The 18,394-nt window shown below is 41.4% G+C and overlaps 1 protein-coding gene across 2 annotated transcripts in view; it reads right to left on the minus strand.

Annotated features, from left to right (window-relative positions):
• The window catches only part of col4a2 (collagen, type IV, alpha 2), a 63,172-nt gene that overhangs the window by 21,344 nt on the left and 23,434 nt on the right, over positions 1 to 18,394 (minus strand). For both annotated transcript variants that reach the window (XM_005747177.1, XM_005747176.1), the window contains exon 4: positions 17,364 to 17,444. In XM_005747177.1, coding sequence (XP_005747234.1) covers positions 17,364 to 17,444 — 81 coding nt within the window. The remainder of the gene's footprint in view (positions 1 to 17,363; positions 17,445 to 18,394) is intronic.

The following is an 18,394-nucleotide window of genomic DNA, read 5'->3' on the forward strand; positions in this document are numbered from 1 at the left end:
GGAAACAGTTCAAACATGATAAACATCAGCTGGAAATGTGGCACGTGCAGGACCTGAGAGTATCTAAGAGCTGTGCACACTGTTATTTTAGGACAGCGATAGGGCAGCGAGGAGATTAAGTTAATGTAAATAAAGCCAGACTCTGTTGTCAAATGTCTCAGTAATGAAAAGAGAAAGGGCAGTTGAAATGGCTGTTCAGCCATATTCAGAGCATTTGAGGCTGCAGACATCCCCCTAATCTGCAAGCTAAATATAACAATTTGATTACGATACCCAGAGTGACGAAAGGGAAAAGGCAAGCATCTCTCTGGGAGAGCCTCCCAGAGGCAGAAGCATCTGCAGCTGAGAGTCTGCTCCATTATTATTATTATTTATATTCCTATCTCCTGAAAGTGACCTGAGAATAACTGTTCACGTAGGCGTGTTAAGGCACCCTTAAAAAAATGGAAAACACAGCACTTAATCTCATCACAGTGCATCATTACAGTTATTCACACACTCGAGGGAGCTGCTCGATGGACCCGCAGAGTCAAGAATTATTGGTGGGAAGAAAACTGAATAATATGAGAGGAGTACTTTAAGAAGGGGTCATAAAACACATGAGCATGGGGATACTATGGGAACTTGCTGTTTTTGTATGATCCTGGAGTTCTGGGTCAGTAAGTGGTGCTCTCAAAGGTTTGGAGGCCAAACAGTATCCCTGTGAGAACCAACAAACACAGTGACGTTGTTTGTCTGCTGACAGAAGTCCTTTGAGCGGCGTTACATGCAGCTAGAACCAGCGAGCCGAAAGGAATTAATAAAAACGCAGGGAGCCTAAATAGTGTCGCACAAAAATTCAAACAAGCTCAAATCAGATGCAGAGAGTGTGAGAAAAAGCCTCGGCCGAACTCGTGTAATTACAACCGTAAACACGCAGCATGTGCATCCAGTGTGTGTGTGTATGTGTGTGTGTGTGCTCGCTTTGCCTGTGGGCGGATTTTTTTAAGCAACCAGGTGTGTGCTTTGTCTGTGCACATTGATGACCCAGCAGATGTTGCCTATAGAGCACAGCATCGACGACAGTCCTGTCAAAACCATTCACACGCAGCCTGAACCAGGGCCAGCGTGATAAACACTGCTCTGAATTTTACATTTACTTTTTTTTGTTTCCATTAACTCTGCACATACACACAGATAATAAGCATAGTCCTCATGAAATGAAGATTAACTAATTTTCTGAAGACAAATGGTTCTGGCAAACCAATAGCTGTCTCAAATATGTGTGTGTGTGTGTGCACGAGAGGTCCTTGTCTAGAAAACTTGTATAAACTTTGTGCTCTGCTTTGTATCTGTCAGCATGGGCTAACAAGAGAACCGATAAAGGATTTTTAGAGATCGAAGAAGAAGAGTGGTACAGTGAAAAGGATGCCACCATAATGCTTCTCACTTTACCTTTGAAAAACTGGATCAGGTATACATTTGCCTTTAGATGTGGTTGCGTGGTTGTCAGAGCTTGTCAGTTTTAGGGATGTTAAAAACTCGCGTAAAGCAAACAAACCACACCTGTTCCACATCACATACAGTAGCCAGTTCATTTGGACGGTAGAACTACGCCATTTCCTTTCTCGTTAATTCTCAAATGCACTAAAAAGTCTCCCTTCAGTCCTCCCCACTTGTTAAGGAGAGGTCCTCCACACTGTACCATTTCCTTCACACATCCATACTCCCCATTCTTATCTACTCTCACTACTTCCACCCTTCACTCCCTCACCTCCTCTCCAAAGCTCTCGAGTCAGTGTTCTCCCTTTGCATGTCTTCTTCCCCTGCTTTGTCAGTCTGCCTGCCCTTCCTGTCTCCACCGGGGGAAGAATGACCAAGAAATCAGCCGCTGATAGAGACCATGAATACATGCACAGGCAATGCCGGTCAGCTTAGTTGTCAACTCCTCTCCCTTTGAAGGCTGGTCATAACTTCAGCAGAATATGAAGCTCAGGAGACCCGTCTCTGAAATAATGGCCGTCTGCGCTGCTTTAGTTTTCTTTCTATCACAGACATACGTCATACATCTGGACTCTGATCTCGTGAGCTCCACAACGCAAAATGGATCACAGCTGACAAGTATTTCTTTAACTTCTGATTAGAATACTCTACACCTAAAAAAATAAATAGATACTGCAATGAACTCCCCAGAAACTCTGTTGTAGTGTGAATTAAACATACACGAAAGACCAAAAGATTAAGTTCATTAGTCAATATCAGAAGAGTTACATGTATTTCTACTCAAGTATTACCAATAATAGCAGCAACTATGAGAGTTCACTCTAAATGTAGTTTTTTTCTACTGTGGCTCAGGTTCAGTTATTAAATGATCAAATGAGGTCACAACAACAGATAACAGTGAACTCTGGAGGTTGTTAGAAGAACTATTAACTAAAACCACTTTGACTGTCTACAAAATTTGAGTCTTTCAGTCGTATTATTAGGCTCCTTGTCTTTTATTATATCCCCTTGTTTTTAAAAAAACACACACAAACAAACGGCAGATTAATTGTTAAACTAACTGCATTAATTTTATTCATTTTTATGAACTGAGCTGACTTCTTCACATTAAGCTCTGTGCCTTTCTTTGTGTTATCTGTTTTGCCCATTTTTGCTTGATGATACAGCATCGACTCTAAATACAGCTTACTACGCTGTATGTGGTGATTTTTGAAAATTCATGGAGCAGGCGTACTAGGAGGCTGAATACCCTCATTATTCTAATTAAAGGTAATACAGCAGATCTAAACCACCAGAGCAAGAGCCTTGGTTTAGATGTACGTGTAGTTTGTAGCAGTTAGTGTAAATTATCGTCGTCAAAAGAAAAGATTTCATAGGGTCAAATAAACAACAGAAACTGAAACATGGGAAAACAGGTGAAAAGGAGTTGAAAGGAAATACAGACGACAAAATACAAAGTAAAACAGTAACACAAAGAGTGATAACGAGAGCGCGCAAAGAAACTGTGGTTGTCAAAAATTCCAAAAGGAAAACTGTGATAAGCAATAAAAACCTGATGGCTTCAGTCACTTCCCACATCGTTTAAGGGGCATAAACTCATTTGCACGACTGGAAACAAACACACACACATGCACAAAGCAGGTCATTAAAACATGTCACATCAGAATCTATTTGGAGAACCTTTGTGCTCAATCAACAGCAGAGACTTTCTAGAGGTTACAAGCAAACCTCAAAAATATGCAATGCACCTGATCATGAGGCGCTGTTGACCTGCGGAGGTGCGGGTGTGGATCAGCTCATCTCGGTGAAGTCTTACAGTCAGAAACAATTAAAAGCAGCTGTTCACATAATTCTTTACACAAAAACTCATTTTCCCATTCGCTTTGTGAACTACTTGAGCCCCTTTGGGTGGTTTTCAAGAAAATTTAACAATGCCCCTGCGCCTCGCTCTCAGTTTTATTGCATTGTTTTCATTGGAAATGCTTCTTCAGCTGAAGCTGATATTCATTAAAACCTGTTCACAATGAAATTGTGGAATAGAAAATTAAATATAAATGAAATGAACACCATCTGAATTGATGAAACTACAGGTGAAAGCTACACTCAACTGCTCTCTTATTATTTTATGCCGAGTGGCCTTCCTTATCCAGCCCCAAAAGTGATTTGTGTCTTTGTGTCCCAGGATCAAAAAAAGGATCGCCACTTAAAGAGCAACTACCTGATCTTTGGTAATTTAGCATATTTCTTGCTGCAGTTATTTAGTGTACTATGCACTTCATGATGTCATCTCTCCTCTGGCCATGCCCACCCACACTCATCAGCGCTGCAGACTTCAGCCAGAGATGTCAGTGACACCTGGAAAGTTTAAATATTCATCAGTCACGTTCTCCGGCTTCATTCCCACTGCCAAACATCTAGCCTGTATGACACTTCACATGCGTTTTTGGATTTCCCATTGCCATATTAGCATCCACATCTGCTCCACTGCTTTATCTGTGTAAGCTTCAGCAAGCAACTTTATGATGTATCACTCGTATCAAGAAATCTCTGAGAAAATCCCTCCTCTTCACATGCTGTATAAAATGCCATAACCCCCTCTGCGTGCACGGGTGTGTTTACATTTCTCATTCCTAAATCACAGATCTATTAAAAGTTCCCCCGTCTGACACCATAAATTTCATCTGGGTCCAGACTGTCCCCTGGGGTGGACAGTTTTGGAACGACCCATTAAGAACAGGATGGGAACGCACGGCCCGATATGCAAACCTCTGACATCCGAGAGGAATAAAACAAATCAATAAACAACTGGCCGGAAGCTTGCCCTGTTATTCCATCTGTTTGTCCGTCCACAAAAACTGGGAACTACGAGGGAGATTCCCTAATTTTACATATGAAAAGAACAACTAATTAAAGATGAATTTTTAAAACAAAAATCATCAGCAAAGTCATGACCAATGACACGAACAGCAGTTACAGTTCGGCTCTTAAGTTTCTGGACAGTTCACAGTTTCTGTACATCACCACACTGGATTTTAGATCAAACACTCAGGATGTGATTCCGACTGCAAAAGTAATGCAGTGATTTTATGCATGTTCCCTTTCTTCATAGCCTCACAATTTATTAAACAAATTCATAATGTTTTTAATATTTGAATGAAAATCATTCGCTGTCAACGACTGCCTCAAGTCTACAAACCAATGACATCACCAAATACTGCGTTTCCTCCCATGAGACCCTCTGTCCGGCCTCTTTTTGCATTAATTTTGTATCTAATAACTGAGAAGCACGCTCTATTTGGGTTAAGATCAGTTGATTGCAATCAATCAATCAAAGGCTGTAACCTTTCTTTGTCTTGAGAAGCTCTTGGGCTGCTTTTGCACTTTACTTTGGCTCTCTATTCACTTGGACTGTGAACTGCAGTCTTATCAGTTTTGCAGTATTTGCCTGAACCTGAGCAGAGAGTATATCCCTGCTACTTCTATTATTAATATTAATAAACACCACTGACACGGTTCCACTGGCAGCCATAACACTGCACACGCCCATGCCATAACACTGCCTCCACGACGTTTGAAAGATGATGTGGTATGCTTCAGATCACAAGCTGTCTCTTTCCTTCTCCATAATTTTCTCTTAAAATCACTCTGGTACAACCCATGCGTCCTCTTTTCAGAGTTCTGGTTCATGAGTGTAAGCGCAGTGCGTAATTGGTGAACTTTCAACCCTCTGAAAATGGAGGACTGTGTGTGTGGCCCAGTTTCCTAAACAATGAATACAAAAGTTTTATAAAACCTCCATGAATAAGGATTATAAACCCAGTGTGGTGGTGCAAGGATGCAAAACTATGCCATTATCACCAAACCTATGGAGCTAACTCTACGGCATCTTAGAGGAAAACAATAAACATGACATTAACAATGAACAGAACGCCACTAAAAATTTCAAATGTACCAATTTTACTTAAAAGCTTCCTGTTTCATTCTTAGTTTCCTGTCATGCTGAAGGTACAAAATGCTGCAGATATTTAACAATAATCAACGGCTGCTGGGTTTAATGAAAACCCTTCTATCTGCAGCTTACATGTGCACATATATTAGCAATTTTCCAAATGAACTGTTCCCACACTTGCTTCCACGTCTGTTTTTCATCTACACTGGGTATCCATTGAGTTCTGCCTTTACACCATCACCAACACTGTTAATGTCTCATGTCTAACAGTTGGCTTGCCCTCCTGATGGTTGTATATAATGTATCTTCTCAGAAATAACACCGTAATCCAAACAGAAACTGTTGTGGACGATGCTATGCAGCACGATCTTTTCCTTCTGACGTCGACGATGGGAGCTGACAACCGTGTCCTGCTTCTGAAACATCTACGGGTCCTACAGAGTGGACTTTTATTACATTCACACAACACTCATTTATATAAACTCTCCCTGGCGAGAGCAGGTATCTACGCAAGCTGCCTCGAGCAGGAGTGCCAGAGTAATGAAAGTCTGCAGCGCTAGAGAAATAACAGTTGGTTCTGAGGAAAGGGGATGGATTAAGGCCCGGGTTTGACGGAAACAAACAAATTTGTATGTCAATCAAAGATATCTAAAGCCAAGTTTTTGCAGCTGTTCCTGAAAACATCAATGTGGCTCACTGTTACCACCAAGATTTGTAGTCTAATGTAGTCTAAACTTTAACAGAAACTGGCTATAGAAAAGTCAAATGGATACATATTTCATACTCATAGGAATATAGAATAGATAACTACTGGTGCTAATGCTCCATTATTAACTTTTCCTTTAAAGCATTCATGATATCACACAGCTCTCTGCAACAAATGACAGAGGAGCTAAAACAGTCCAAACCCTCCTTATTTTCTCACCACCTTAAATGGCTAATCGCTCCATGAGAGGAAGTGAGTGTTAGATTGCTAGTTTTAGAAAGATCCACAATTCTCAGATGCGGCCCTCTTAACTCAAGTGTCCGACAAGTGTAAGAACAAGTGGTTTACTCCACCCCATTCACTTTGTTTTTAGCACTCTGAAGGAAATGAGCAGCTGCTCAGCCCTTCTGAACTTATCAGCTATAATAAAGGAATGAAAGAAGAATGGAGGGAAGGAATTAAGGGTATAGTACAACAGCTAAGAAGAAAAGAAGGAAGGAAAAGTGGTGTGAAAAAGGGAGGTAGGAGGAGAAAGGTTAAAGAGTGATTTAAGAGCAGAAGAAGAATGGAAAGATGGTGAAGTTTAATGTTAGGGAGTAAATCATTTAGAGCATGTAAACACTGAAGTCTGCCCTCTTTCTCTGACTCCCACAACTGGACTCAGATACTTCAGTTGATTCAGTCCCTCTTCTGTTACCCTCCTCGCTTGTTTTTCTTGGACACGTTTTTCCTGGACTCATTTCCTCAGGAGTCGCATCCCTTATGCATGATACCCCGGAGGGAAGCGGGGCCCGGTCTGTGGACAGGGATGAGGGGCTCTGCTTGGAGGACAGAAAGGGACCAGGAACTGGATACCCTGAGGAGGAGTCAGGCAGAGTAAATAAACATCTGTAGATGATGTTTAGATATCTATTAACGTATGTTTGGATCTCCTGGCTGCAGTCAGGGAGGTCAGCTTTTTGTAGCCCCTGCTGGAAGAAAACATCCTGCATCTAAAAAGCCCTTATGGCCACTTTAGATGAGAGCGGTTTTAAAATGATGCATTAGGAGTTAAGAAAGGGTTCACGTGGTGCAGCGACATGTGAAAAAAACAAAACAAAACAAAAGTCTAATGAGGTCTTTTACATGAGAACGTTACAAGCTTTGCTGCAATGGAGACAAGCCTCCAGCCAAAATTCAGAGGACATCTAAACTCGAACCCTCATGTTCTCAGCTGGTCTCCGTGACTCATCCTCTAAAAATGTCTCTTACGCTAAGACAAAGAAATGAAACAGAGGGATGAATACAGATGACGTTCGGAACATCGGTCATTTGTTGTCATTTGTTTTGTTTCTCATGGCTCCTCTTTGTTCAGGACAGAAGACCAGTTTACATTTGAATTAATGTGTTTAGACTCTGAGATAATTTCTGCATGCACATGGGTCCCTCTTTTGCTCCGCACGTGCATGCAAATGTGCCAGAGATCTGACAGCATCCAGTCCATACAGGGTATTGCTAATGACCACTGGTTAGACTGTGTGAGTGTGAGAGAGAGCTTGCATGTGTGCTAAAGGGTGTATGGTGAAGATCAAGACTTGAGAGAAGAGGAGGGGGGGTCTCAGGCTGAGAACAGAACAGCCCAGACCTTGCGCTATCCCAGGGGTCTCAGGGGCCCGACACCTGCGCCATTGCCTCATATATAAGGAATGAAACGTCTCCAATCTGCGGTCCAAGCTTCGTGTGTGTGAGCCGGACACAGCTGCAGTCTGTGTGTTTGTGTGAAAATGCATGCGTGAAAGAGCAATATTGGGTCTGCAGTCTTAAACGAGGTGTTGCCCTCACCTCAGAGATCAACCACCTGTGTGTGTGCGTATCGTGTGTCTGCCTCACTCTGACCGCATGTCTGCCACTAATGAGGTCCATCACGGGTGTGACACCCCTATAATCCCACTGTTACATTTATCACTATGATTATAATGCCATTACAGCTTCCACACAGTGGACTTCCCAAGGTGCACCATGTGTGTATAAAACTTTAGAAAGGAAAAGTCAATTTCCTCAGAAACGCTGCTGTCTGACAACGTCTAACCCCAGAGCACAAAGTTATGTACAGAATATTTAATTATATTTGCAGTCTGAGAGGCCACACGAGCGATAATAGAAGCAAGAAAGTTATTTTACCCCAAAGTTGACATGACTGATAAATAAAACTGATAATAAAACATATTACTGAGAAATCAGGTAGGGTACAAACAGCAGTCATAACTTCTAATTCTAACCAGCACAGAAATGATTGGATGAACATATCTGTTGCTTGGACAAAATGGGCATTTTCATGATGCTCTAACAACATTATCTAGTGGGGATGCTAACATCTATCAAAACTCATAGTTATTATTAGTTATGGAAAACTGACAATGTCTGCTACACTACTCTGGTATACTCGAAATGTTTTCTGGTAGGTCTAAAGAGGAAACTCTATCGAATGGCCATATTATATACTCACCAATCACTTTGTTATGTACACTTGTTCAACTGCTCATTAACTCAAGTATCACATTAGCCAATCACATAGCAGTAACTCAATGCATTTAGGCTTGTAGACACGGTTGCTAAAGTTCAAAGCGGCAGAAGGTTGATTTAAGTGACTCTGAATATGGCTTGGCTATCAGTGTCAGAGAGGCTCACACCAACAACGGCTGGTCAGAGTAATTCTGAAACTGCTGGTCTACTGGGAATTTCCCACACAACCATCTCTAGGGTTTACAGAGACTGGCCCAAAAACGACGAAATATCCAGTGAGCGGAAGTTCTCTGGGATTTAATGCCTTGTTGATGCCTGAGGTCAGAGGAAAACTGCCAGATGTGTTTAAACTAATAGGAAAGAAACAGTAACTAAAATAACCACTTGTTACAGCCAAGTTATGCAGAAGAGCATTTCTGAGGTCACAACTTTGAAACAGGTGGGCAACAGCAGCAGAAGACCACACTGTGCCACTCCTGTCAGCTAAGATCGGGAAATTAAATTGAGGCTACAGCACAGGTTCACAGAAATACATGCATATATGGATAATAGAAGATTAGAAGATTTGAGAAACGATGGCTGACCTGATGAGACCCTGGTGCTGCTGCAACATTCGGATGGTAGGATCCGAATTTGGCGTAAACAAAATGAAACCAAGGAAACATCCTGTTTTGTATCAGTGGTTCAGGCTGCTGGAGGTGTAACGATGTGGGGGATATTTACATGGCACACTGTGGGCCCCTAAGTACCACCTGAGAATCATTTAAACATCACAGCATACCCAGGTATTATCATCACAGTGTACCTGTCTTCTGATCCTGCTTCCAGCAGAATAATGCACCATGTCACAAAATTCAAAACATCTGAAACTGGTTTTGATGCGTGGCAGTGAGTTCACTGTACTCAAATAGCCAACACAGTCACCAGGTCTCAGTCCAGTAGAGCACCTTTGGGATGCGGTGGAAAGAGAGATTCACATCGGGAGTGCATGTTATGAGCTCATCCAAGCCAGTGAGTTCAAAGTGAAAGATCCCAGGTTTGATCCCCAAAGACAAAATCCCTGAGGGTCAGGAAGGGTACTTGGGATAGAAAGCAAATATGCTAGCTTAGCAGTCTGGTTTGTGGACAGATGCTTTAACGCTGTGTGGTTCCAGTTTTACCTTTCTTTATGGGACCACGAAAACCAACTTTTTGAGCACATCAGCTCTTCGTCCGACTGGAGGACAGATGCTCGCAACTTCTTCTGTCTGAAACAATATGTTTGCAACTTTCACGATTTTTGTCTACAGTAAGAAACATAAACGTTTGCTCACATTTGGAAGTCTCCCGCCCCCGTTTGAGTGTGTTTTTTCATGATATTTGGAAACGTGTGAGTCCACTCCGAGCAAGTAAAATTGACTGTGTTCATTGGATTGTGCGTCCACCTGCTTTAGATCTCAGAGAACAGAAGGCGGGCAGGAGGAGGTTGGAACTGGCACAACTATTATCCCATTAGCTGAATAACACCACTCTTAACTTTTGTTTGGTTTTGTTTGGCTAACCAAATCTACAGTTAGACAAAGAAAATCCTAAAAATAATTGTTGTAACCTCTGTGTATTGTGTGTATGTTTTAGCTTAATGGATATAGCATTTTTCATAAATGTTATGAGTGCTGATGAATAGTTAAATACTAACAAAAAAAGACACAGAAATAGAAGGTTCCAGATCTGCTAAATTAGATTTATAGTCAAACTCCCAGCTGTGATCTTGGCCTTAGCTGACGTGGCGGTCAGCCAGTCAAATAACTATCAGGGATACCCATGTAATCCTCAGGGTCTCATTCTGCACCTGCAAAAAAATTTCCAATTGGCTGAGCCCAGAATCCAATTTGAACTGAAGAATGGAAGATTTTTTTTTTTTCTTCATTTTCCCACGTGGGAATCTAGCACCCGCTGCCATTTCAGCTGCATTTGGTGGATAGGGCAAAGATCCATGCATGTGTGTGTGGTTTACTCACTTAATAGTTTATTACATAGGTTTACGGTAAATTATAGCAATTTGAGAGCCTGAGTATGAGTAAAGGATGGGAATGTACCTTGACCTTAGGTTATAGGGTTATAGGGGGGGGGGGGGGGGGGGGGGGGGAGTACTCATATATTACACAACATTTACACAACCACTGAGCACATGTTGAAACACTGCAATGTGGGGCCAAATTTCTCACATCTCTAGACATGTATTTGTCTTAGAAAATGCTGTAGGAATAAATATGAAGCTACTTGGAGGAGATCTAATAGTTTCCTCAGCAGCCCACCCCCAGTGTAGGTTTCACAACAAGGCCTGATGGAGAACACATGGCATCGTTGCTGTGACCCAGAAAAACTGGTCACATTTTTCCTACAGCCCTGAGACCTTTCATCGCCAACCATAACAATTCCTGACCCCGCGTTCCTATCATGAGATTGCAGTCCAGACAGATGTGATCGTGGTGCGAGTCTGAATGTCCTTTTCAGTGTAACTCAGCAGGGGATGGACGGCACCGGAAAGTGTCCACTGGAAAATAATTGTCCCAAAACTGGTATGAGGCTTATTTCAAAACACAAAGTGACTCTGATGTCCAAAATTTTAGAAAAAAGGGTGAAAGTATGCTGAAGTTCACAGTTCCAGCAGCAACATGAAACAGAATATCTCAGGGTAATTACTCCTTAGGTATACTCAAACCATGTGTTGGCTGGTGATAACACAGTCAAGCTACAGATGGCAACTAAAAGAGCACTAGGAGGGAGTGTCTTCTTACCAAGGCCAACAACCTATAGTGAAAATTAATTTCATAAGACTGTGATTTCCTTCCATGATGAGGAAACATGACCTTTGAATGAGTTCAATTTGCCAGAGGTTTTATGCATCTGTCCAAATAATTCCTAATCCTTCTGTTGTTCCCTTCTCATGCCGTGTAGATGGACTTTCCAGTGATGACAGAAGAATTTACTTAATTTCTTTAAATTTATTGAAAAAGCGAACTTTTGAATTCAGACCGAGGCAGAAAAAAGCAGGATTTCTTAGCTTGTTTACTAAATAACTGCCAATAGCAGATTTTTCTGTCCTGTAACAGAAGTTACTACGGTGGCATATTTTTGTTCCTGCAACTGGTCCGTCAGGGTTATTGCTTCCCCAGAAACACTTCCCTTGTGCTTTTGGAAATCTGTTTTTTCTATTTCTGTTTTGTTTTTTCCTATTTCCGTTGCTTTTGCAGCGTTGTTCTTATTGCTGGTGTTTTCTTAAGCTGCAGTCTGTTTGGCCTCTCAGGGCCACCGTAAGTTACTATGTACATGTGCTCAAGAATAAAAGCTGGTAAAGCTTCAGGACAAAGTCAAAAATGAACACTCTTGCTAGAACACAAGGAAATATTTCTTCTTGGAATTTAGTACATAGTTAGATTTACTACTGAAAGGTAAACTGTTCTGTTAAGATTGGACTCTTTCTCATCTTATCTGTGTTTATTAGTATACTATATATAGCTGGTCACTAAAATAAAGGGGTTAGATGTCCTTTATTTTATGTTTTTCTCCAAACGGTACATTTTCACTCCACCATTATGGAAACAAAGACATGTTTTTTAGGTTTATGGGTGACTCTGAATTGGCTGTAGGTGTGAACGTGAGCCTGAATGATTTTCTGTCTCTCTGTGTTAGTCCTGTGATTAACTGATGACCTGTTGAGGACGTACTCACACAGAAATGACTGAAATTAAAGTTATTTTGGTTCCTTTCCCCCCTTTTTTTTATAGATAGTGGTTTCAAAATAAGTAGCAAAAACCTCCCTTTTCCCACATTTGCTGCCAACTGGCGAGACTCAAGGAGGACTCTGTCACTAAGGAATCAATCAATATCTTCCTCACTGCAATGCTTTTTAATTAATACAGGTATATGAGTAAGTATGCGTCAGTGTTGATGTTTCGCCCTGCCTTTATGTATGTGCACAGTATGTGTACACGAGGCCCTCCTTTGTACACAATAGACATCCCATTCCTAAAAGCAGTTATCTTCCCAAAACGTGAGAGTGAGACACGTTTTAAGGCTCCTAAAACTGGACCCCGTCTGGTTAGAGGACAGCGGGTCAGTAAAAAAACAAAAAAAAAACAAACAAGAAGGAGACATTTTTGTTTTTGCAGACCCAGACAGAGACTTGGTTAGAAAAATATGATTTGATCTTGTGATGTTCATTACGTGAATTATAGACCGCATGTTTTGTCCTGTTCGTTGTCGATAGCTAATTCTGAATGAAACCATCATTTAAAAACTGCACTTTGTTTTTACTTGCCTTACCCTTGTCTAATGTTAAAATTTCTTTAATGAATTTTAACATTTAAGTGTGACAACGATGAAAAAACTGGAGTCTGGATTATTTTGTAACCATGTGTCAGCTACATACAACAGGTGGTTGTTGTCTGTTTGTCAGGCTCTTTCACACAGGGCACTCGCAACCTGTGATCCCTGCTGAATTCCTCTTTCCAAGAATCTTAGGAAAATAAAATCCTCCCATCCAAGAGTTTTAGTGATAGCAACAGGTTTTTGCTTCCCTCCTCTCCCATCTACTGCACCATTACTCCACAGTTAGTAGCTCTTTCTTTGACAAGGTCAGGGCCAGTGGAGAGGGACTGCGGGCATGGATGAGGCTCCTGATTGCAGGTTTGAGGAAAAACTGCCATTACAAATCATGTAAGAAGCTACAGCATGTTACTAATATATACTGGAAAGATGCCTCTGCCAGTAAATATGCTCACTAACTCACATCCCATATCCTCCTATCATTTAGGCAGTCATGTTTGATCTGTGTTACTGACCACTGCTGAAAAATTCAGCTCTGAGAGCTCAAATAGAGTTCATAATTATGTAAGTTCAAGAGTTTATTCTGAAGACAAGGTGCAAGAAACACATCCTTGCTTTTATCATGAAAGTGTGTGCAAATGTCATGATATTGAGGAGTCACAAAATGATGATGACGCCTGCAGCATTCCTGTCAGTGGCCATCCCTAAGCAGACAGGAAAGTATAAAACAGGCTCGGGTACTAGATTAAGAATGTAGGTATGCACTTGTTTTCATGGAACGAGGAAATCTTAACCATTTATAGATGAAACCAAACAGAGACCAACTTGTTCCCACCGACACAGAGGGCGTCTATATTAAAAAAAGATCAGTGGACTGTCATTGTGCTCAGTTTCCTCAGAACATGTCATTTCCTTTCCTTCTTCAACGCATAACAGTGTTTCTTATGGTGGAAAGGACACCATGTCTCCCAGCATACTGCCTCTAATGGTTTCCAAATCCTGGCTTGTCTTTTTTTTCTTTTCGATGCACGTGTTTCTCCATGTTCATCCCTCCCAGCACTAAACATATAACTGATCTGTTAAAAGTGAGCATGTGTGTTCAGTTTCTAATGTCATCCTGGTTCTCGAGGCATTCAAAACCATAAAATGGATTCTTTATAACCCCAACTAGCTTGCACAACTGCTTACACCTTTATTTGATCACACTGTGATTACACTTGTGCTCATGTTCCTCGGTTATAAAGCCAAGTCTTGGGAATTACTTCAAACGCTTTGCGGTCCTAACTTATTTCCTCATTACTACAATTTAGGGTACTTATTTGCCAATTTTATTACCATTCTCATGACTGGAAAGGAAAAAAAATCCACTAATGACGCAAAAGAACAATGAGGACTTTTGGAAGCACGCCGTCTCCGCTCTCAGAAAAGCCCTGAAATTAGCATATTTAGTCTAACCAAGAATCTCTTTCATTCTTTGAGTCTCTCTCACGCTCTCTCTGTCTCTCATGTCTGTCTGAACTTTAACTTTATTGTTTCCCTTTTGCATTGCTTTCATCTTCTGTTTTTATCTTAAAAGATAGCATCTAAAACCTCCATTCTATCTGAAGCCGCCAGATGGCGATAGTTATGGTTGGAAGAAGACTTTTGCTCCAAGGGTAAACGGTTTTCTGATGCGCCTTAACACTTTCCTGCTGAGTTCATGGGCTCAGTTATTCATTTTGGGTCATACTGAATTAAATATTAAGTCGTTTTTTATAAATTTAGTCAACAAGTTTTAAAATATGAGGATTATGTGAGGTATAAAACACACACACAGCATGCAGTTTCACAAACACGTCCTGGTTTGGCAAATACGATGGCGTACAAACGTTACCGAAGTGAGGCTTTGGCATTTGTTTAGTCCTGTGATGAAATCTGAGATTCAATTTTTATTTTCTTAAAACTAGAACACAAACAACACTGATGTCACAGGAGAAGTTGGACAAAAAATGATTCTGCTCCACTAACGCATCATGTTGACGTAAATGGCCGCCATTTCTCTGTTAACAACCATCGCCCAATCGCGACAGCTGTGTGAAATCGCAGCCAAAGCAGACAGCTGCACAGGATGACTCGGACCCATTCAGTGAAGCGCTCTTCTCCATGACTTACCTCAGGGGGACGTTTTCGGAAGAAATGTTTTTGGAACGAGATGCAGAAGGGAGAAACAGATCTGAGGGGACCTACCTACGTTAGTTTCTAGTGTGTTCATAGACAAGTGCAACAACTGGGGTGAAGCAAAAACCTCTGCAACATTTTGGATGTGTTACAATATGTACAAAACTCTTCGAATTTAGGAAATTTAAGCTTTAAATATGCACAAAACAAAAACAAGGACAACGTAAAATGCCTGTGTTCTTGGAAGTGGAGTCTAGTTTCCTCTGGCTTAGAGACCGCTTGTCTTTGGCGAATGTTTGTGTAGTTCATCTCTCGCAGACCAGGATGTCTGATCTGTGATATTTTTTCTTGTTTTTACAGTCGAAGCACAAACTATGCCAAGGAAGGAAAACAACTCACTGTCTTAGCACTTACAGCAGCACTGGACAATGACAGTTTTTTCCTTCACTCCTGGTTGGCACAGTAAATCAGTGAAAGACAGGAGGAAGCCAAAGTGGTCTGCTGATCGTCAGACTTATGAATCCTTCAGACGCGGAATGTGGAAGTTCCCGCTCTGGCTTCTTACAGGCTTTCCTGCATCCACAGCAAAGGTCAGACCGACTGTAAAGCTGGTCTGGTAAATTCTTAGTGGATGCCAAAGTCAAGTTGCATGAAATTCCTGTTGTCATCTCCCTCAGGAGGTGTTCTTTCTCGCAAGGGGGAGGTTTTACAAGTCTGGATTTTCAGTAAATGGTCTTCACCACATCAGAGAGCTAAGCTGGGACATTTATGGATCCTACGAGCAGTCTTCGGAAGAACAGAGAAACAAAAGGAAGCTGGCCAGTTAATCATCTGGAAAGTTCGTCTTTGAAATGCACAAAAATCCGAAATGTCTTTTGAGTATTTAAAAATGCGTTCATGGGCAGGATGGTGTTCAGGGACAACTTTAACAGGGGGGTAAATGAAGAGCTACATTTATGAACTTGAACACACTTGTGTCGCTATGATGGATGTGGGTGAACAGAGCCCAGGACAGAGATTTGAGTGCACATCTGTGGTTAGGTGAAGGAGACAAAAACACTTAACTGAGATGGGGAAATACTGTGGTTTTGTTAGTAAAATGATCTCAGGTCACAGTTCTCAACCAACAGATCCTTGTTTGAGGATCTCCGGATGAGCTCAGTATGTAACTAAGATTTTAGAGGCATATATGTTGATTCCTCTCTAAGCTTGTGGAAGCTCAGATAACCCATGAAGCACATCTTTACATCCCACTTAATCCAACTGCTTTATTATTAAAAAAAACTTTTTTGCAGAACAAATGAAATCACGTCTCTTTCAACACCCAAATATGTGTTTTCGTTTGCTGTGGAAAGTAGACGCTGGTTTTTTCAAAGCACTGATATTTTAAGAAGGTAAAGCCCCTGGTGTAATAATCAGAAAGCCATCTGATGATTTGTGCAGCATGTGTCAGAAGCAAAAACAGCATTTAGTCATGCAGAAACCCCTGACACGCTCTGAGCGTGTTATCTCAATGTGTTTAGTCTATGTCTGTCTCTCTGATTTAAAACCCTCTCTCATTTTTCTCTTTTGCTCTCCCTCACTTCAGACACTTCTTCTTCCTCTCTGACCTTTTCTTTCACAGAGGTTAATGATGTGAAATTCAACTCTTAGACTACAAGAAAGGGTGATAAATGTGTCAAACTAATGACTTACAGCAGTGCGATCCTCCATACGGTGAAATAGTCTTAATAGACTGATTATCTGATATGTTAACTTTGCATTGTTGTGACACTTTGATTCCCCACAACATGACTAGAAGGCTATGATCGGGCATGACACTGATGTTGAGTTGAGCTGGAAACAGTGACCACCTCACATGACACAAGGGTTATTACCCCATCGTGGCTGCTGTGCATCCACAGCACCCAAATATCAGGCTAACCTGATATTTATTCAAGTTGAATTGATGCTTGTGGTCCAATTAAAGGGAACTTGCTGGGGGTTCATTTACAGCCCTGATTTTCACAGGATTCATAGGTTAGAGAAAATCATATTTATTTTATACTGGCCCCTATGCAGCCTGTCAGTTCATCGTTTCCTGAGACTTAAATACACCATCATGTGTGATCATGGCCTTAAATGGTATTCCAGATTGAAAAGCAGCTGGTAGAGCTGGTTAACACTGAAGATAAAAAGGGAAAAGACAGAGACAGAGAGGAAGGGAGAGAGCGGTCTTTGCAGAGCTACTTGGAACAGTAGTTAATGTAGGAAACTTACCCTGGCACCCTTCTCTGGGAAACATTTACAGCCTCCGCTGCAGTCTCTTCCACCACAGGGGACATTGTGCTTCTTCCCACCCTGCAAAAAAACAAAACACACAAGAAAAAGCCCACATTACATATTGTGCACTTCAGGAGTGACTATCTGTGTTTGTGTACGCTGCTGATCACGCTAGCACCTCTGTTATATCAGCACGGATGACTGTGTATACTACTGTCTGCACAGTTGTGTATCTAAGTGTTTTCTGCAGAAAGGGTATTTTGGAAATGGCTCGAATGAGTCACAGAGGACATTCATTCATAATGGATGGTCGTCTGTTTATGAGAAAAAAAAAGAAGGAGAAGAAGCTGGGTCCAGCCACAGACGGGAACAATCTGCCCTTAAATGTCTGCATACCAACCAAACCACCCACCATCACAGGCTCATCTGTCCTAGACATGACACAAGCACAACACAGACCAGAAGAAAGAAAGTGAAAGTAGCCACTCCCCAGCTTTGCCAACCCACAGGTCAGAGGTGGCAAGACCCTAAGCTAACTGAGAAAGCTTGAGGCATTAATTAAGTCAGAGCTGAGGCTGATACAACTTCACATTTATCTTGTGCTTTGAATAAAATCCCCATTCACGGTCTAATTCGAGCACATATTGCCTCTGAAGCAGAAACATTTGAACTCCCGACAAAACCATGAACACAACATAACATGTACAGAACCACACCTCAAGCCTCGATACCTCAAAACGTGGACTTAAAAAAAATCTGCTCAATTTGAGATCACTAATTCAGCTGCTCTTTTTATATATTTTCAAGTTCATTTGTGATGCCTTAAAGCACCCAGCACTGCTTCCATTGAACTGTATAATATGAATAGAGCAGTTTAAAATGTTCCATTACACTTCTACCCAGCAAGGCCGAGAGTAAAACAAATCAAACCAACACAGAAGGCTTGGTTGCTGTATTAACTCCAAGGTAGCAATGTTTAGGGAACTAGGGTAAAAGGCCATTCAGTGGCATTTTAGTAGCACATACAG

Source organism: Pundamilia nyererei, unplaced genomic scaffold (genome assembly GCF_000239375.1).
Source record: "Pundamilia nyererei isolate P.nyererei 1_Seehausen unplaced genomic scaffold, PunNye1.0 scaffold00190, whole genome shotgun sequence".
Lineage (NCBI taxonomy): Eukaryota > Metazoa > Chordata > Actinopteri > Cichliformes > Cichlidae > Pundamilia > Pundamilia nyererei.